The 21,869-nt window shown below is 37.6% G+C and overlaps 1 protein-coding gene across 2 annotated transcripts in view; it reads left to right on the forward strand.

Annotated features, from left to right (window-relative positions):
- Positions 1-4,587: 4,587 nt before the first annotated feature.
- The window catches only part of SAB (HYPERSENSITIVE TO PI STARVATION 4), a 62,051-nt gene continuing 44,769 nt past the window's right edge, over positions 4,588-21,869 (forward strand). The window contains exons 1-13 of one of the 2 annotated variants that reach the window (XM_087325412.1): positions 4,588-4,710; positions 5,356-6,413; positions 6,491-6,602; positions 7,668-7,931; positions 8,659-8,915; positions 8,990-9,191; positions 9,584-9,757; positions 9,893-9,970; positions 10,060-10,305; positions 11,802-13,919; positions 14,002-15,904; positions 20,975-21,066; positions 21,171-21,527. In XM_087325412.1, the coding sequence (XP_087181538.1) occupies positions 6,343-6,413; positions 6,491-6,602; positions 7,668-7,931; positions 8,659-8,915; positions 8,990-9,191; positions 9,584-9,757; positions 9,893-9,970; positions 10,060-10,305; positions 11,802-13,919; positions 14,002-15,904; positions 20,975-21,066; positions 21,171-21,527 (5,874 nt within the window). In that variant the 5' untranslated portion in view covers positions 4,588-4,710; positions 5,356-6,342. The remainder of the gene's footprint in view (positions 4,711-5,355; positions 6,414-6,490; positions 6,603-7,667; positions 7,932-8,658; positions 8,916-8,989; positions 9,192-9,583; positions 9,758-9,892; positions 9,971-10,059; positions 10,306-11,801; positions 13,920-14,001; positions 15,905-20,974; positions 21,067-21,170; positions 21,528-21,869) is intronic. The other variant, XM_087325411.1, reaches the window with a different exon arrangement.

The following is a 21,869-nucleotide window of genomic DNA, read 5'->3' on the forward strand; positions in this document are numbered from 1 at the left end:
AGGCAAACGAGATCTGCTACATATAATCTAGAGTCAAACCATTTGGTTTATGACGAAGATAATGCATTGATTGGTACATCCGAGGATGATGAGGAGGAATCGTCATTGTATATTAGTTATAGTAGTGATTCTCCGTAAAGGAGTGATCATGAATGTATATTTGGCTATTAAGTGTAACTACATTCCGCTTGTAACAAATCGAGTAATATAAAATCATGTGTTTTGAATTCTTATGATTTCCCAAAAATCGTTTCTTATAAAATAACATTGGTTGTAAAGTTTGTGATATAAATTGAGAATGTATGTTTTTGAAATTCGTCTTTTTTTAGTTACTTCTAAATCACGAAAATAGTGGATTTTTAACCTTTTTCATAGTATGTTTGAACTTGTATGATACTAGTATCAATGTGTTTTGTAAAATCATTGAAAAACCCCTAAAATTTCCCTTCTCCTTCCATTTATGCGCGATCCTTCCACTTGTGAACGCGAACGTGTTAACCTATGCATCATCATTCGACTCCAAACACCTTGCATTGGTAACATAGCTCTACACACAAATTTAGAAAGCAAAACCTTACACTGTGCTCCTAGATCCACCAGCCCCAACCCACCATTTTGTCGCGGAGCAATCAATACTGCCCATGCAACTTTAGGCCTTTTACCTTGACCTGTTTTTCCTCCCCAAATGTAATTACGAATGAGGCGTTGCACCTGTAAAATACATGATCTAGCAAACAATGTAGTTGAAGCAATATACCAAATAGTAGCTAAAAGGACTTGGTTAGCTACAAGTACACGACTTGCAAGTGACAAGTTACCCCTGAATCCCAAAGCAACAAATTTCTCTTTAATTTTACAAGTAGAGGAGCAACTAACATATTTGCAGTAACATGAAGTCCCACTTGACAGCCTAAGTAACGAGTAGTGGTTCCATTAGGAACCCACTTGAATTCCTGCGAAGGCATCCAAGTAGGCAAGGAATTTTGTGATACCCAAAAGCCAAGAGATTTATCCCAATTTATCTTTGCTCCAGAGGCCAAACATAATTCCTCCACTACTTCTTGCAATTTACTTATTTTTTCATATTACCTTGAACATAAATTGCAGTATCATCTGCAAATTTTGCATCCAACATTTGTTGTTGCATGGCAGGCAAAGGCAAACCCTTTAGAGAAACTTGAGAGGAGTTAAAATACATTGAGAATGTTTCCATTACTAGCAAAAACAAGAATGGGGCCAATGGACAACCTTGACGTACAGAACGCGAAATAGAAAATTTTCTAGTTTGCCCACCGACGACCAAGACTGAACTAAAGGCCTCATGATACAAGGAAGCTACAACCCTAATCCATTGAGCAGGAAAACCTAATCTCAAAACGAACCTTAGATGAAGTCCCAATCAACTCTGTTATATGCCTTCTCAAAATCTAATAAAAGTACCACAAGATCTTCTTTATTTTTCATTGTCATCCCTGTTAATTCCCAAAACAGAAAAACATTGTAAAAAATACTATGTTCTTGCATAAATCCCGTCTGTGAATCATGCACAATCTCTGGAAGAAAGGGTTGTAATCTCAAAGCCAATAACTTAGCATAGATTTTGTAAATTGTATTCAATAAAGTAATGGGCAGGGCATCTTGAGTTAAACTAAGAACACGACTAATCATTGCACTAAGTACAAATAAGTGTTTGTCTTAATTAAATAGATAATTGCTAAATAATAAACATAAGATGTGTCTCAATTAAGTAGATTATTGCTAAGTAAACCAATATTGCCTGATAAAGGTTGAATCATCACAAATTATAATATGAGTATGTTTATCGTATATGTTTGTCCTACAACCAATATTGTAGAGTGGAAGTATTATACCTCATTGGGATATTAAAACTAAAAAACCATGGCAATTATATTTAGTAATGTAAATTCTACAAGTCTATTGTAAGACTAATAGATGTGAATAAGACCATATATCACAAATGGATTGTTGGCTATAGGGGGGGGGGTTTCTAGATAAGTTGCGTAATTTAAAACTTTTTACTATGATGCATATACTTGTTAACTATTTTCCAAGCATGAATTTCATAACATTATTGTCGTAATGTTACCTCTTTCGAAACATGTTCATGACATAGAATTTATGTACTTGTGGACAAACATAATCACGACATGAAATCTATTGCGTACTTCCATTTTGTTTCCTAAGCACGAAAGGCATATTGTTGTTTGACGATAGTATTATATATTAAAATGATATCACGTTGTGCTTTAAACATGCAATGACATATTAGAATACAAATTAAGTCTTTGTTCCCCAATTTTGATTATTGGAAATATGAGAACAAATGCACTTTATTTCCTTTTGTACGGGATAATGTTGTGCTCAAAGCCTAAAGGTGTTACAAATGTTATCTAGAAAAGTTAACATATAGAAATCATCTCAACATGGTTACATGGTACATCCATGTAGTCCATGATTCATATGTCTCATCTAATGGAGCTACTATTTGTATTGCAAAATCTCAACCCTTGTATTCCCTTGCTCACACCATTTGAATTGAAGAGGCATGCCATGCCTAAACTTAAAGAACTCAAAATCTTAAAGTAAAACAATATATATGACGTTCAATATGCAATGAACGTCATATATATTGTTAAGGAGACATGCCTAAATTTCAGAAACTCAAAATCTTAAAGTAAAACTATATATATGACGTTCAATATGCGATGAAGCATAATGCTATAAAGTAAAAACATCGAATTATATGACATGGGTCCAACCCAACATTATGCATATGTTATATGTGTCATAGTCAAAGTTTTGTGATCACGAAAAGTTATATATGTGGAAAGAATTAAAATTTGCAATTTGAATGAGTAAATTGTAAAAAAATCGGGTTCTTGATTCTTGAGTTATTCTTCCTTGGTATGGCCACTTGGAAACAAGTTTAGTTTAAGTGAAGGTTTGTTGTCAAATTGAAACATGCAAATCCTTAGACTGAGACACAATGCCAATAGGCTAGAAATGGTTGGAGAAATGACAATAAAAATGACACCCTCATCAATCATTATGTCACAAGTGTTGTAATGTATTTATGTATGCTCAAGTATTGTCTTAACGAGTATAACTAAAACTTGTATATTAAATGTAGGAAAATTGTATGCATTATGTAAAAATTTCTATGAAACCAATCATCATGATTTGTAAGAATTCAAATACTTTGTTTAAGTAAAATTACTTCTAGCTAAAACATTGTCTAAGTTTATTTCTTTATGGCAAAAACAAAATGAACTAGCAAGAGTAAGATAATGACCATGTGGTTATCTATAACTAGTGGACCCATACAAGCCACACACTATTCACAAACATGTGAACATATCATCTTACACTAAAGTTCATGAAATTAGGTTAGTTGAAGTGAAAATAAAAGGAATTGGTCTTATAAGAAATGGCATTCTAGGTTTGGTTATACAATATTAATAGCCCATGAAGCTTCATATATGTATTTGCTGATCATGTACGAGGTGATACAATATTTTTCCATTGGATCTAATTTTAGGCAATATGGACCATTTCAAAGCCTTGAAATCATGTGGTATTTTTGTCAACGGCCTTTGGTTCATTTATTTGAGTATTCTTTGAGACGATCTCTTTATGACAAATCTATATTGTTTGTAGAAATACCTCTACAAATATTTCGACGTTATCTTTGATGACCAATGTTTATTTCTGTGGGGTCTAACCTCAAAACAAGGTGTTCCATAAAAAAACATAATGAAAGAGTTTCGAAAAGAAGACGACTATACTAGTCCATGGATCGCCAACATCCTTATATTAATGTAAGGTTTTTGCGGTGTCGAGTTGGACTGTCTAAGGGTTCAGGGGAAGGGCAAGCATTTAGGTGATACCTAGAACCTAAGCGAAACTGGGGAAAGAGAGAATTTCTCTCTTAAAATTTCTCGCCAGCTAGCCAAGAAGGGGTACGCGGGTGTGTTCAGACATTGATCTGAGACTGTTATGTGATGGATGGGTTACGATGAGACAGGGTGTGGATGCATGGGTCATGGTGGGACAAGGTGTGACCGGTGGGCAGGCGGGCAGATGGCCGCCCAGAATCTGAGAGCCGGACTGTCCGACCCGCATGATGGGCCAAATCTGGTCTTAGAAGACGTTAATACATATATATATCTTTCTTTCTTTCTTTCTTTCTCTGGGGCCTCTCTTCTTCACAACGCGTGTGACTCCCCACTAATTTTTTCTCTCTTGATTCTTTACTTCGTGTTTTGTTTGTTCCGGAGAAGACGAAGAAGAAGAAGAAGAAGAAGAAGAAGAAGAGAATAATAATATATCCATAGCTTCCATTTCTCCTTAATCTGAAGAAGCAAGCAAGACCAGACAGACAGACAGACGTGCCGAGCTCATACGCCCCCCCCCGTCACACACTTGAAAAACTAACCTAACTCTGGAATCTTTCTCTTTTCTTCCTTCCCGATCCATCCCATTCTTCTCATCCTTCCCATTCCCAGATCTGTCTTCGTCTAATTCTCCGCCTGGAGGGAGTCCTTCTCTCGCCACAGGTTTCTGAAACGAAGTCTCCATTCTCCTTCTGGAGGCCTTCACTCGCGACGGGTTTCTGATACGAAGGACTCTTTTCTTTAACCAACCGTAACCTGAATCAACCTTCCGAACGGATCCTTCCATCTTATCCAGGTACTCTACTTTCCCTACTCAAGCCTTGTAATGCTAATGATCAAGAATTCGATGCAAGAGACGTGTTTTGTTGACAACGATTTCGCTTCATTCAAAGCGTCTTTTCTCCTAACAAAATGCTGGGATTCATACTCAAATGAAGCCTTCACCTCATCAAACTATTCTTTTTTCTTAATCAATTTAAATATAGATCAATGCAATAGTATTTTCTTTAACAAAGATGTATTTTCTAACTACGATTTAGCTTCATTTCTTTACCAAACGCACCTAGATTGATCTTCAAATGGAAAATTTCGTGCAAAAAGTACTCGTTTTTTGCCAAGGATCAATGATTCAATGCCAGGGGAATTTCGTTAATAAAGATAAAAGAACGTTTAGCTTTAAGAACGATGATTTAGCTTCATTCAAGAGGACTTTCTTTGACAGCTCACTGAAAACAATCTTAAACCCTTCATATTGTCAAATGTACTTCAATTTCTAGACTTAAGGTTTTCAAGTATTCAATGCACAAGGTTTTTCTTTTACAAACATAATGGAAGCTTCAAAAAGTTTATCTTCCAACAAAGTCTTCGTCTTGCTAAGGTGGTTCGGATACTATTTTCTATGCACTCATTTGTGTTTGAATGGAATTCTCTGCAATTCCAGGATCCAGAATTCATTCAAAGAGGTGTTTCTTCAACAAGATAGATTCAATGAATCAATGCAAGGAGACTGTTCTTTAACAATCATCTAGCCTTAACAAACATGCCCCAAATAGGTACTTGTTGTTTTGATTCAGACTTAACCCAAAGGTTAAGGAATTAAAATACACGAGGACACTTTTCTTTAGCAATGATCCACCTATGACAAAAATGCCAAGATTGATTTTCAAACGGAGGCTTGCATCTTGCAACAGTACTCTTTTATGTGCCTCCAAATGTAAAGTCAAGAGAAGTTTCTGCGATTTCAAGATCTAGGATTTGTTGAATTAAAATTTCCTTTGTCAGTACACTGAAATTGATCTTCAAGGGGCAGTTTCTTTTGCTTACATGTGTATATTCAAGGGAAGTTCTCAACAATTTTTGCTTGTATATCAATCCAAGGGGCTTTTCTTTCAGAAAACACTAAATTTGATCTTCAAAGGAGCCATTTTATGATTCCTTGATTGAGGATTCAATTCAGAGGCCTTTCCCTCGACAGCACATATAAACCTTTATTAAATAGGGTGGGTTTCTTGCCAATATAATAAAATTTCATGGGAATTTTCACAATTCCAGGACAATCGAAGAGGCAGTCAAATAGAACTTTGTCTTGCCATGGTGCTTGGTTTTTCTCTGCTTCTAAACTGAAAGGAATTTCACTATTGGTGTATTTATATTTAAGTCCAAGTTAACAGCACATGTAAATCGATCATCAAACAGATCCTTCATCCTGTCAAGTTACTCATTTTTTAACAATTGTAAACTCAAGGGAATTTCTACAGTTCCAGGATCAAGGATTACATCCACTGCAAAACTTTTCTAGTGACAGTTTTGAGAGAGTAGAAATTCTGGTGCTAGGTGTGTTACTGGGTTTTAAATTTATGTTCAATGCTCTTTGGGGACCAAAGCAAAATCACTCAGGTTTTGATGTATTTATTCCATCAAGTCATCAATGGAGCTCACACCGGCCAAGTTTTTGGCCCTATTCTTGTTCCTATCAGTGGCAGGACGCCTTCTCTTTATGTAAGTTCCATGTTTCTTTAACTTCTGTATATTACTTTCATATGAAAGCTCATCATGCAAACGTGCAATGTTTGCAGTTTTGCAGCAAGATTAGCGTCATGGATTCTTGGCAGGATGATTGGTGCACAGATTAAATTTCGTTTTGGTGGTTTGAACTCTCTCAGAGACATAACTTTAAACTTTAAGAAGGTAATAATATTAATGCAATGTTATTCAAAAGAATAGGAGTATTATTATCAAAACTGACAAATTCTTGAATACTGTCTAACATGGAACTTCCCAAGGAACTAGAATAAAATTTCAAAATAAATTGTAAGTCTACTTGGCTAGAAACTTAACTGAGAGCATGAGTAAAATGAAAGAGCCCCATGTAATCATGAAGATCTCTATCATCCCCAGTCTCACAAAATCTCATTTTAATCTGTCTCACGGTCCTCTATGAATATGCATATTATTGTCTCTAAGGCAGATATCATCTCTGATCCATGGCTATCCGACATATGGAAGTCTGAATGTACCATGTTGTGCTGATACTGACAAAGAGCCCTCATTGCAAGTAGGTAGGCAGCAGTCCAAGTTTGTATATAATCGACCATCTCAATCCACCTGTCACACCTAGGCAATGCTCCCATTTATTTCCTCATAGTTCAATGCATTTCCGGCATCACAATCTAGTGAATGCCCTCCAGATGACATGCATCTCCTTAAAACCTAATTAAATAATTTCCCATGCAAGGAATTTTAAGATTGCATTGTAAAAGACATAAGTGTAGGGTTGGTAAATTACTTTATTCTTTGGGTCAGGTTGTGCAGCTCTGGAATCTTTGCACGAATGATTGAAACATGTACATATCTTGTCAAATCCCGATATGAACGAATATTCATGTTATCTGGATCATAAGGCCCAATTGATTAAAAACTGGACGTAAAGATTAACTTGGTTTCACTTTTACTATTTTAGTGCATCGAAGGATTAATTTAAGTTCTTGGTTATATTTCATCAGAACTCTAGTATTTTTTCTTCATTTCTCAAATCTGCTGCTCTCATTTTTTATTTCTGGCATGGGTTCTTCATTTATCTTTGTGATATTGTATTAATTCGTTGCCTCAGTTCACGCAAGTTTATGGGCCTGGTGTTATAACTATACAAAGTATCTCAGATGTCTATATAAAGTAAACACTACCGAACCTGTGTTAAGTATATTATAATGAGAGGCTTGCTGTCTGATCTGTTTCAATATTTCAATGCTGCAGGGAGCCTTAGAATCACTTGTCATTGGCGAAGTGAGATTACTTACATGGAGGCCTTCAAGAGATTCTCAAAATAATGAATTGGCAAGGAGCTGTGTGTTCCAGGTTCTATTTTATGATGCTGAGATTGTCATCAGGAAGAACTCTAAACAGAGTTCTAAAAAAGGCCATCATCAGAAAAGACATTCATATAGTCATGGAAAATGGATGATTTTTGCTAATCTTGCTAAGTATGTTACAGTATCGGTGGCGGAACTACTGGTTCAGGTTATTGCCAAACTTATTTATCATGTTGCACCTGATTTATTTGAGTTATTTTCGTGCTCGGTCATAAATAGTGGTGCACTTTGATTCATGTATGAAGTCCATAAGTCTGTCTTGTGGAATCTCTAATGAGATAGTTTCAGGTCATTAAAATCTGTCTTGTGGAATCTCTAATGAGATAGTTTCAGGTCATTGTCTCTGATATATAGCATGGAAAAATATGTTAAGCCCTTAAAATCTGGCCTGAAGAAGGTCAGTCATGACACATGCAATCTCTTGCATGTATCTGTGTGGGTGAGGATAGCTTCTACCAAGGAGTTGAATACAGTTGATCCCAAATATATATTACAAATCAATGCGAGATCCTCCAGAGTAGGAATAGTTCTCTATTGTGACAATGCCTCCCCTGCTGTTTTACTGCATAGGTATGCTTATTTTAACAGGATTTGGTTTGGAATGATCTGTTGCTTGGAGATTGAACTATTATGTATATATCTGTGTGTTCATATTGTGCGCTTAATATAAAGTTGGTTCTTGTATTTGAATGATGATGTTTTGAATGTAGCATTCAGGAAATAATGGATAAGAAGAAAGTCCCAGGCTTTGTTTATTTTGAATCTTATTGTTAACTTTTTAGCTCATCTATTTGATTTACTTTTCTTTGTTAAAAGAAACACTGTACTCCTGTTGCTTTTCTTTGTGCAATATGGATGTTTTATAATTTCTGCAGCTACCTGATTGGACATTTGAAGTAAAAGAGCTTGAGTTGGGGATGGATGGCGATGAATCAGGCCTCTCTGTTCTTGACATGAAGCTATTGCTAACAGCTTGTAATATCCATGAAAGAGAAGACCGTAGCTATGACAATTCTTTGAGTTTTGGACAGAGGGTTCTCACTATTGGGGGATTAGGAAGTGTTGCTGATGGACCCTCTGCAGTATGTTCAGTCGAGCATCTCTGCATAAGCAGCATCTGTGGTCATGGAAGGTATTGTTGTAAGAAAGAAACAGTTAGACCTGATTTATGCAAGTCCTTAATTTGTCTGATGACATTGATTGCAGAGAAAAAGGTATGGTCATTAAGCAATTAGATGTGATATTTGGAGATATTTTCGTGGATGTGGATGAGGAGTTATTGTGCAAGAAATTATTTGCATCCGACAACACAGGAACACAGCCTAGTGCCCATCCTCAAGAACCAATTGCAGCAATGCAGCCTGTCGAAAAGGGACACTCTCATTTCTTAACAAATGTTCCTGAGAAAGTAGGTGACACCAAAGTGTACCTGTTATGAACATAATTTGTAACTATATTATTAGGAGTTAATCAAGCCAAGAGTAGGCTTGTTAATTTTTTACAGCCTTCTCTAACCTTAATTAATTAACTCCTAATATTACAGCTATATGAAACTCATGACTCCACAAAACTTTTCTCATGTGAATTCTTATGCAAAATATCACAATTTTTATTAAAAATCTGTGAGCAATTTGAACAATTTTATTTCACGAATGAATAACGATTTATGTATCTGTGTGCAGTCTATTGAGTTCCTAAAGGTTTTAATCATAAGTTCAGTGTACATATTTGATCCTGTTCTTAAGTGTTGATATAGTTTTTGATTTTCAGGTTTACTAACCTTTTTTGTTCTATTCGTAGGCTAGTTTGAATATGCCAAGGTTGCTAATCAAGTGCAGTCATAAAGAAAAAGGATGCATATTGGAGAATGACATTACAGGGGTTCAATTTGTTTGTGCTAAAGTCCAAAATGTGGATGATTTTGGTGGCCCCCTTTGTCACCTTGACATCCACGTCGATTCAGGGGAAATCCATGTATGTCAGCATCGAAATAAAGCACTTCATTTGTAATTGCACTGATGTGTTTTATGATGATTTATTCCATCTCATTCTCTAATATTTGGATTTCTAATTTCCGGTTACTGAATATGAATATTGCTTATGCTGTAGCTTCTTCGAGATGCTGACATGTCACTTGTGGAGATTATGAAAGCAGCTATTGTAGCTTCGCTTGAAATTCCCAAGGAGGTAACCCCCTTTCCTTATACGTCTGTTTATTATGGGATATATACTTCCATGTTCATAAAATAGCTTAACCATTCTTTGATTGTGAGCAGACTAACAACACACTGCAAGTAGAGGTTGACTTAAAACTAGGAGGGGCTCAATGGAACATGCTCCCCAAAAAGTTCGAAAAATGGATAGATGTTGTGCACACTATTAAAGCCAAACATAGAATTTTGGACTCTTCGACAAAAAGAAAAACTAAGATATCGAAGAAGAGAATAAAGTGGACTTCTACTATTTCAGCACCAGAAATGGCAGTTTCTATGTATGACTTAGATGGCATTGTGCTATATAATGTATGCCCTCTACCACTTTAACGCATATATAATCTGTAAAGTAAGAAAAATGGGCCAAAATGGCCTTAATAGATTAACAAGAGCGCAAAAGTGGCGAATAAGACTGAAGCAGATATTACATCTTAAACTATTTTCTCATCTTTGAGTGCAACAAAACGAAATAAATATCATCAAATATGGTGTAGTATAAAATCTGCCTCTAGTTAAATATAGTGCACATAAGATTCTGAACTTAGATAGAGTGAAGTTTCTGCCTTCAGAGAATCCCCAACATGGGCATCTCAAAGGTGGAGAGATCTCCCAAAGTGAGGGAAGCATCTCCGATGCCAGGTGATAATGGTCTTTATTTGTCAATGATCTTGTAGTCTAGATGGTCATGGCTTATGTGCATGACAAATTGCTATTGCTCAATCTATTGTAACCCCTTTTGAGTGGTGTAGCATTCGATTGACTTGTAGCATGAGGAGCGTTGAAGCTAAAGAAAGACATCATTCCTCTTTGTTGATGAGGTGGTGTGTTTTGCTTGTATTGTTGCCCTTCAACTTTTTTCTATGTTACTTGAGTTCTAGCAAGAGTTGTCCTAAGCATCATTGGTCTTCATATTCCACTGCCTTGTATAGTGGGCCAAAGCCGTGTTCGACAAGGCATTGGTATCTCTGTCTAATTTAATAAAAAACACCTGAATTTCACCCCCTGATGGCACAGTTGGCTGATGTGTTCTTCCATAGATTTGCGTGCGTATCTGCCTATCTCAACTGCAGAGGGCATGAGATGTGTATCTGTATAAGAAGGCCTGATAATATAGGTTCATGTGATGTGTACAAAAAGAGTGCCCTGTAGTGGGCCATCTTCCTTCCAAGAGATGTTGTGGGGCTGATCCATGTCCTTCCATAATCAAATTTAATGATTTGGATCTTCCTATCCATTTCCACTTTAGTTAATGCTTAGATGTGGATAATCAAAGCTGTATTGGATTGGAGATGGTGCATTTATATTTATGCCATGCATTTGGAACCATTCTAGGATTTCTATATATCAATAATGATTATGTCCTTGTCAAGCAAGCTGTTTTGATGAGATAATTGCCAGTCTTGAGCACCTTTGCTTCGGGAGCTCCTAAATTTGTTGAATATTGGTCACTGATAGAAATAATGCCTCCGTCATTATTGGGGTTGCTCCCATCTCTGCCCACGTCATATAATGGGACACTGATGCCAAGAAAAAAACATATTTATGTGTATATATGTTCTATGTATATATACATTATATATATATGTTTATATATATTATATATACATATGTTTGTGTACATGTATATTTATGTGTGTATATATATTAATGCCTCTTTAGAGGCCAAAATGGCCTGTTAGGCCGAACAAGAAATCAATAAATTAAAGAAGTTGACAAGATTTTAATAATTTTTTTGTTTCAAAGTAGTACATTTGTGCTAATATATATGTTAAATTGTCACAATGTTCCGTTTTGTCTTCTTTCAGATCGGTCTCCAGACTTCTCACATCTTTCTAAATTCTGCTTTGAACCAAAACACTGGTGTTCATACAGAACTTGGGGAGCTCCATGTGTATAAGGTTGACGAGCAGCATAACTTTCATAAAAATTTATTTGGTATAGATACAAGTCCAAACTGCTTGTTGCAGATCTCGAGAGTGATAGTTGATTGGGATGTAAGTGAACCTGATTATGGAGAGAATGAAAATGAGCAAAAGAAAGGCATCTTGATAGTTGAAGTCTCAGGGATCAGTATGTATCTGACATTAAATCGGCTACAATCGTTCCTTTCTTCTTGCATGAGTATTATATTTCATTTCAAGCGTACCTTAAATATAGGACAGAAGCACAAACCAGGCAAGGAAAGCATGAAGAGAAAAGCTAAAGGAAAAATTTCTAAGTTTAAAATATTAATCGAAGGGATTTCTATTCAGTATTGTGCAGAGATGCTCATAATTGATGAGGATGTCCCAGATCCTAAAAAAGTGAACTTTGGCAGTAATGTTGGCGAGATGGTCTATCAAACCAATAAGGATGGAAAACCGAGGACAGCCAGTATCAAGGTAGCAAAGTTCCGTGGTATCGAGGCGACTACGTTGGTATATAAATCAAGCATTGATATTGCACATTTGCAGTTGCTCATTGGTTCTAATAAGGATGACACTCAAGTAGATTTTCAACGATTAAGAGGCATATATCAAGAGCTTGAACCACAGATGAAACCAGTCACTGAAATTACCTTTGCATCGTTGGAAAATGGGCAAATAATTTACCGGATGATCGATGCAGGGAATGGACTTCCTGATTGTTTAATTTGTATTTCCAACCTTCGAGGTCGGTGGGAACCTGATATACATTTATTTTTTCTTGATGCCTTCATGCACTTGAAGTCCTTCCTTGAAAAACAGAAGAAAAAGTATTCTATGAATTCTGATCCCTCAGCTTTAGGAAATAGTTATGGTGATCGTGATGTTTTTGAGAAAGGTTCCAAACGCAGTATGACTGTGGCTGTTGATCTTGAACAGGTTTATTTCTCAGCTGCACTTGCTGATGGGGTAGATGCATCTCTTTCTGTTTCATCCACATTTTCAGAAGATTTTAAAGTTGGAATTCTTCTCGAAGAGATGAAGGTGATGTTAAATGGTGCAGCAGTGATTAGAAGCAAACGCTTGCAGATAGCAAAAGTGCCATGCTTTATTCAGAATAAAAGGGAAAATACAGATTCACAAGAATGTTCTAAATGTGGGACTGAAATTTCCAGTTCTTGGGATTATCTCATTCAAGGTGCTGGGGTGCGTATCATTTTGCCATACAAACTAGAGTGCAGAGCAATTGATGATGCAATTGAAGATACCTGGAGGGGCTTGAAGCTGGTCATGGTGGCAAACAAGATGATCACTACTGGCCCATTGAGTCAGAAGTCAAAATTGGAACAAAAATCTTCAATGAGATCTTCTGTTGGTGCTGTAAAGTTTTCATTAGAGAGTATAACAGCTGAAATTGAGGAGGAGCCTCTGCAAGGATGGCTTGATGAGCATCATCATTTGATAAGCAAACAGAGAATTGAGCTGGATGTAAGGGAGCGTTTGTTAGATGAGATTTTCTCAGGAAATTGTAGAATGGGTGTTAGGGGCACCCGTTCTGACAATTCTTTCTCTAATGTGTGTGAATTTGATGGGAATGAATTGGATTTTTCTGATCCTTCCATTTATGGAAAGCTCAAAGAGAGGCTGCAAACACAAGGTTTTGAGGCTTATAAAAGGGCATGCAAAGCATTACAACCGTATCAGAGCTCTGGATCTGTTAGAAGTCCATTTCAATCAGGATTCAAGCCAAGTGTAAACAGGGGATCTCTTATGTCAATAAAAGCTTCTAATTTAGAGGTCACTCTGGTGGATATTGAAGGTGGAAAACTTGGGATGATTGAACAGATAAAGAAATTGGATTGTGTTCCTTCAGAAACAGAGATACCTTACTCCAGGGTCTTAGGTAAGCGTGTGAATATCACGACATCATTGCTTGTTGTGCAGCTCAGGAACTACACTCTCCCAATTCTTTCAGGTGAAGGGGGAAAATGTAATGGGCAGTTAATATTTGCTCGACAGGTAAGAACTTTAAACCTGTAATATATTATGTCATGGTTGGCTTGTCCTTGACCCAGGTTCATAACAAATGAATGTTTTGCAGGCTACTTGTTTTCCCAATCAAATACCTCAGGCGTTGTATATTGGTCGATGGCGGAAAATTACAATGTTACGATCAGAGAGTGGCACCACACCACCTTTTAAAATGTTTTCAGAATTGCCTATTGAGTTTGATAAAGCAGAGGTGGCCTATGGTGTAGGATTTGAACCATTGCTTACAGATATAAGTTATGCTTTTACAGTTGCTTTAAGAAGAGACGATCTGAGTGTGCATGATTTGGATGATTCAGATAAAACTAATGGCAACTTTTATCAGATAAACACATATGCCAAATACAGGGCATCTCAACCTGTGAAAAAAGAAAGAAACCTACCTTGGTGGGATGACATGCGATATTATATACATGGGAAGAATTCTATTTTCGCAAAGCAGTTTAAGTGGGTATTCTTGGCAAATACGAATCCCTATGAAGATAAAGACATGATGAAGATTGAAGCCGAGTCTATGCACATTCAGCATCAAGAGGGAAGCCTATCCTTTTCTGCAAAGAACTTTAATCTGAGCATTACCAGCTCAAAAAATAAAGTGGATCAAAGAAATTGTAGCACACCAATCAAAGAAAAACAGGGTTGCATTGAGTCACCTTTTTTCCAACTTGATATCACTATGGATTGGGATTGTGAGACAGGGAATCCTCAGTTTCATTATTTACATGCATTTCCAGAAGATCTTGTAGTGCGAGAAAAGGTATATGATCCTTTCCGTTCAACGTCGTTGGTTCTCAGATGGGACTTCCACCTAGGAGATGCGATATCAGTAGAACAATTCACCTCATTGCTAGGTGAAATGGGTCACAATTCCTTCAGATTCACACCAGCATATTCTCCTAGGTCAAGCATACGCCGATATCCCAAAGAATCTTCTCAGTCTTTCCATAAAACAGGAAATTGGCTTGATGTTCCAACAATGTCCATTGCTGGTCATGATTTAGCTTGGATATTCAGGTGGTGGAGTACAATGTACAGTCCTCCACACAAGCTCCGCACATTCTCAAAGTGGCCAACATTTGGCTTGCCTAGGGTGCCTCGGTCAGGGAATCTCTCTCTCGACAAAGTTCTGACAGATTTTATGTTGCGAGTTGATTCAATTCCAACCAAAATCAAGCATATTACATTACATAGAGATGATCCTGCAAAGGGGCTTACCTTCAGTATGAGAAGATTAAAATATGAGCTTTGGTATAGTCGAGGTGGGCAACGATACACATCTGATAGTAAACGTGATATTCTGGAGCTTGTTTATCAAGGTTTAAATTTGGACAAGCTGAAGGCAGAATTACAGAGAGAATCAGACATGCAGATCAAATTAACCGAGGGATCAGAGAGAGTGTCCTCTAGAACAACACAAGATGCAATATTATCCACAACTTCAACAGAAAGCAGTTTTTTCTTCACAACCGAGTATTTTTCACTGCTGAAACAGGCCCCCAAGGCTGATACCTCTCGATTATCTTCTTGGCGAGAAGCAGCTTGTAGATCATCTTCTAGGGGTGCTGTGGAGTTTCCACAGGACACTGGAAATGATCCAAATATATCCGATGCAAGTGACGGTGATGATTTCATTGTTTTGTCAGACAACTGTTTGCGTGTTTCATTGCATAGTCTCAGACTACTGTGGACTATATCTAATAGGGATGCAGTTTGGGCTTGGGTAGAAAACATCCACAAAGCTTTTGAGTCACCAAAGCCTTCTCCATCCAGGCAGTATGCTAGGAAAATACTGGAAAAGCAAAATAAGTTAATGGAGGCTGAATTAGGATTGGAAGAAGGATCAAGTTCTGGATCTGCAACTTTGCAGAATAGGGGACCTAGTGCCACTCCATCTCAACAACTTCCCAACTCATCCCCTGTCAGGAGAAGTATTAACTCTACTGATGGTAGTCAAGGTATGATATTTGTGGACATAATCGATGTAGATTTTAACCGAGGTTCTTTCTCATGGTTGTATGCTAGTAAGATATAGTCATTGCAGTACCAAGTTTTTTCGTTTCTGTCTTATATGCAATCTCAAAACTTATGTGTATGTATAATCCATTGTTACATCTTACATATGCATAGATGCATTTGGTAGTTTGATACACATTTTCTATTTGAACCTTTCGCGACCGTTTCCTACCTTATTCATTCTCATCTAAATTGGAAGGTATGGACTAGACAGAAAATTACATTATCGATCCTAGAACTTAAGCCAGCTCACTTCTGTTATTGTCATATACATCCTTTGTGCATCCATCCTTCACCTCAAAGCCATATGATACAAGATATGTAGAAACGGTTTGGAAGGTGGGATGTAACGCACTTGCTTCATGCTGCATCGATAGATTCCATTGTGAATGAGGCCTTTTTGCTTCACACATACTATACTACATATGTTGCACCTAACTACAAAACCATGTTCTTTGCCGAATAGGGAAACCACACCCAACAATACATGATCAAGCCTATCCCATAGTTTGCCATCTGAACCATTGCTTCCATGCGATGTAGCTCACAGCACTACGATGTGAGATAGGGTGTTGGGGCACAAGTAATGAGAGTAATCGACTATGCACACTTTGATACAATGCTCTACGTTTGCTTATATCCAACTATGCTTTCCACACATCTCCCACCAAACCCAATCCTAAAACAAATTTCTCTCACAGTCATAGTGTGCACTGAATTGTGACATTCATTAGTAAAGCTCTTGAATATTGAGAGTCGCTGCTCACTTTCACATGAATTACATGAAAATGTTATAGTTTTCGCTTGATAGATTATATTTGGCCTTTGAAGACGATAATAACATCTATCTATCAAAAATATTGAACTCTCTTATTTCGAGAATAAGAGAATGGACCCCTGTTGGGATCAAAGGCCCTTAGGTTTCTCTTATTAAACTAGAAAAACTTTTTTATATAATTTAATATTTATTTTATTTTATTACAGTTGTACAATCTCATTGCCAGAACTGTACTACAATTTTAAAAGTATATTTTGTACTCTAAATGGCATCCTTGGACAAGATTCTCAGTCAACCTAGCTGTCTCATCAACATTTAAAGATCTTCCTTTAAGAGCATATTCTATGTATCTCGATTAACATGTATGTATGTGTGTGTGTACTCGTACATTGTACATCTTTTTTTGAAGAGGTGATCTTTTGTTTTGCAGAACAGTTTCTGCTTTCTTTAATCTCTACTGTGTTAAACCCCGTAATTGTTTTTACTTGCTATATCACTGCCTTTATATATCTATCATAAAACTTTCATTCGATCTTCAACTTGTGTACAACTGGTACCAGCGCGAGCATTGCATCCTTTCAGGATCTCCATTGCTTAATCTTCCACTTGGATGATGCAACTTGGAAACTGCTAGATCATAAGGCAGTTGCCCACATTTACATGACAATTTTAGATGAAGTTTTAGGAAATATCAAGGGGCTGACTAGTGGTCATGAGGTGTAGAAAGAAAGATATATTAACATATTTTAAGAGGCCAAAATGGCCTATAAGACCAAACAAGAGATTACATCTTAAGTGTTGTCTCATCTTTGAGAACAAGAAATCAAAATAGAATAAGTATTACCTGGTAAATATAAAAGTAAATAAGATAAAAAATAGACGAGGGAATCTGGTTGTCGGCACATGTGAGATTCTCAAGTTAGATATATTGTAACTTTTGCCTTCGAAAGATCTCTAGCGTAGGCCAATCCAGAATGGAGAGGTCTTTGAAGCGAGGGAAGCACCCACGATGGCGGGAGATAATGGCCTTTATCTGTTGATGACAGGGGTGCTGCGGACATGGTCCATGGGGCCGGGGTCTATATGCATGACAAATTGCTATTGCCCGATTTATTGTTACCCCTTTGTTCTGTCCTGGTCGGGAGCCCATTTATGTATCCCTTGATTGACTGGTAGCATTAGTAGGAGTGATGGGGCTAAAGAAAGTTGTGATTGTTCTTTGTGGATGAGCTTGTGTGGCTGTATTTTCGTCCTTCAACAACTTTTTCCTATGTCTCTTGAGTTCTAGCAAGAAAAGTCCTAGGCACCGTTGGTCCTCATATTCCATTACCTTGCGTAGTGGGCCAAAGCCTTGTTTAAAGAGGCAATGGTATTTCCCTCTGATTTCATAAAGGACACTACAATGACAAACATAGTGTTCTTTGGATTCCACTCCTTGATGGCACAATTGGCAAATTCTTTCTTCTACAGGTATACGTGTGTATCTGCCTACCTCAATCTCTAACTGATGTGATGAAGTTCTCAGCTGCCCTATCATAGTGCGCAGCGCATAGGATAGATGTATATCCATATAAGGTGGCCTGATGATGAATCCATCCTCTGATGTGTGTAAGAAGTGTGTCTTGTAGTGGGCCATCTTCGTACCAAGTGAAAATTTGGGACTGATCTAGGTTATCATGTTATCCAAGTTAATAATATCAGTTTGGATCACTCTATTCTTTTTCACTTTGGTCATATTTAGATGGGGAGAGTCCAAGCTATATTGGAATGGGGGTAGTGCATTTATACTCATGCCATGTGACTGAAACCATTGCTACATTTTAGCATATCAACAATGAATGTCTCCATTTTCAGCCAGTTGTCTTGATCGAGTATTTTCTTATGAAGAGGTACAATTCCCAATATTGTGCTTCCTCATCTAGATTCCATGCACCTCTGTCTCCATATGAATCCATCCATTGAAAAGCTCATGGAAAATGACTGTTGTAGTAGGTCTTTTTTGTTAGAAGAGGCTTCATTGGTGTAATCAAAATATTTTTGGGTATAGAGTTACCATAGGTGTTATGGGCATGACCATATAATATCCCGTGGTGAGAATTTATCGTAGTATTCTATACACGTGGATAAGTGTGAGGGTTAAATGAGAGTGTAAAGAAGGGGAGGATTACTTTTAATCCTCGGGATTGACACAACCCATTAGGCCAAGTGTGAACTTGCCGGGGGAGCCTTGGGTTTCTCTATAAATATGAGGCCTAGCTACCCTCATTTCATCATCTCTTGACTACGTTGAAACTCTGTTTCGTAGTGGGTCAACTCTTGAAGCGAGCGCGCCAGCACCAAGTACGACTCGACGCCACGGTGGTGGTATGGGACGCCGATCGAGGCTCGAGTCCATCTCGATCCCTTCGCTCGGGGGTGGTCGGGTGGATTGGCACCATTCTTTCTCTCTCTCCTTTCTTATATTATATATATTATATCCTTATCATATGCTTACATTAGATCATCACTCTAACAATAGGTCTTGCTACACCCTGTTACACTCATCATTTTTGGGAAATGTAGGCTATAGAAGGGTGGCAATTTCTTGATATGAAGGCCATTGCTGTGGAACCACTTTATCATTTGTGAGTACTATGATCCTTCTGCTTGTTTTGTTATTGTCATCAGCCGAAAGAAGAATGTGGACAGATGTACCTAATATTCCAACTCTCTTTCTGCCTCCATGTTTGTTGTATGCTGCTCCTATATCGATGTAGAGTTTGAAGAGGGTTGGGTGCTTGAGATGACCTATGATTGCCCAGTGGACAGATGTAGCATCCTGGCTTCATTCTGATGGTGCTTGAGATGACCTTTGATTGTAGGGTGTGGCATCCTTGCTTCACTTTGATGGTGCTTGTGATGACCTTTGATTGCCCAGTGGACACCTAACTTGTCTCAGCACTTGCTCGTATAATGTACGTGACATGTCCATCATGTCAAGAGGGAATTTTGAATGCATGCAGTCTTTGTAGGAGACTTTCCTGGGGTACTACATCAGGGAACTCGAGAGTTTGTGGTGAAGGTATGTCGTATAGTAGAGGGTTTTGGAGGTGAGGATATGGAGTGGTGTGGTTGGATCTAGATAGTTGTTTTTGGTGGATTCACCAATTATGGTTTACCTAGTTTATGGGTGAAGTGGATGACTATCTAACCAGAGTGTTTACTGCCACTAATTGGGCCATTGGTGCTGATGAAGATTTTGATGGTTTGGATGCCATCATCTGTCCTAAGGATGTAATCAACAATGTTCCTGGTGCCCCCTACCAGGAAACATTTTAGAAATTGGGCATGCATTCATCCAGTTGTAGACAATGGGGTGGTATCAGAACCATAGTTCTAGTAGATTTCTGCAATATCCTGTGTTGTATATGTTTTCCATATCGTGTGTGGTGCGGTCCTGACCCCTTTGAGCTTCTGCTAATTTCTGGGACCTTTAAAGATATTGAGTGCATTATCTCTGGTTCGGCATAGTCATAGGCGTTAAATATTCTATTTTGCATTCTGGTTATTACGTTTCCCATGTAATCTCTAGTGGTTTGTCTGTATGTGGACCCCCATTGAAAACCCTCCAGTTGAGGTTGTACTTTCTTTGGAGTGGCAGCCCATGTTGGAGATTTTTCAAAAGCAGAAGTTACATCCAATCTAACTTCTGAATCTTAAGTGTTTCAATAACTAGATTCTTTTGTATGTATGTAGTTATATTTGTTTTGATTTGTTATTCTCAAAGATTAGACAACATTTTAAGACAATGTTTCGACGTTTTAAAGATGTTCATATGTCTTTCTTTCTGGGCATTGGCGGTCTTAATAATGCTAATGTGTTGTCTTTCTGTGAACTCTTCCTTTCTCCAAATGCGTCCACAATGTAGTTTCAAAATGCAATATGTAGCTATAATTCGGTTGTCTCATAGGCCATGGTTAATGAGGATGCAACCGTTTCAGTAAACTACCTTGTTGCCTTACAAACTGTTTTTGGTGATCAATTTGCATATTCATAAAGTAAGTTAAAGGTATGTCTAATTGTCATAGCATGACTTGTGTTTTGAAGAACTTGGAATTTGAATGTCTAAGCTCTAGTGGTGTCTTTTTCTGTTGGGCTTTGATGAGGGGGTTGCTTATTACATGCCATATCTTGCAGCTGAATTCTATCTATTTGTGTGGCATCATTTGCTTCTCTAACTGCATCCTGTCTCCAGGGGCAATGGAGAATGGAACTGAAGAAGCAACTATGCATTTCATGGTTAATGTCGTTGAACCACAGTTCAACCTTCAATCAGAAGATGCTCGGGTGATTAATTTTTTTAATGTTTTGTGGACCCTAAAGATAACTTGGGTATTTAAATTGTTACTTGCTCATTTTTCTGAACTTTAAATGGCATTTTTATATCATAGGGACGATTCCTACTTGCAGCGGCAAGTGGTAAAGTCATGGCCCGTTCAATTCGTTCCATAATGGATGTGAGGCCTGAGATGATAGCTCACACCCTAAAATCAGGTGGTGAACATTTATCTGGAAACATGCGAGAATTATCTTGGAGCAGAAGAGAGCTCTCAGTGATCTTAGAACGAGTACAGGCTCATGTAGCACCAACTGATGTTGATCCAGGAGCTGGTTTACAGTGGCTTCCGAAAATCCCAAGGAGTACACAGAAGGTGAAAAGGACAGGTCCTCTACTTGAACGTGTATTTACACCCTGTGAAATGTACTTCCAGTACACCCGCTGCAAAAGTGAGGCAACCGATATCAAGGTGACATATTTACTATAGGTTACTGGGTTTATTCAATATGTTTGTGCCACGCTATTTTCAATTGACCTGTTTAGAAGTGTTATAGCTGTGATAGGCGACAGTTCATGGAGTAAAGTCATGGAATACACTGTTGCCACACAAAATTACAATTTGTGTTTTATGTTACTACACTCGCTGAGAAGCATTATGAGGGGTACTCAAAAAAAAATTGAAATACCTATTATATCAATCAAGAAGGGAAAGTTGTGCCAATTACAGGATGGTTAACTACATATGTTCGATAGTTCTAGGAGGAAAATTCTGTAATAATGGGGAGGGGTTTGATAAGGTATTGGGCCCAAT

Source organism: Azolla caroliniana, unplaced genomic scaffold, assembly GCF_043228905.1.
Source record: "Azolla caroliniana isolate FFs.n. ecotype wild unplaced genomic scaffold, voAzoCaro1.0.p SCAF_10, whole genome shotgun sequence".
NCBI classification, from domain to species: Eukaryota; Viridiplantae; Streptophyta; class Polypodiopsida; order Salviniales; family Salviniaceae; genus Azolla; species Azolla caroliniana.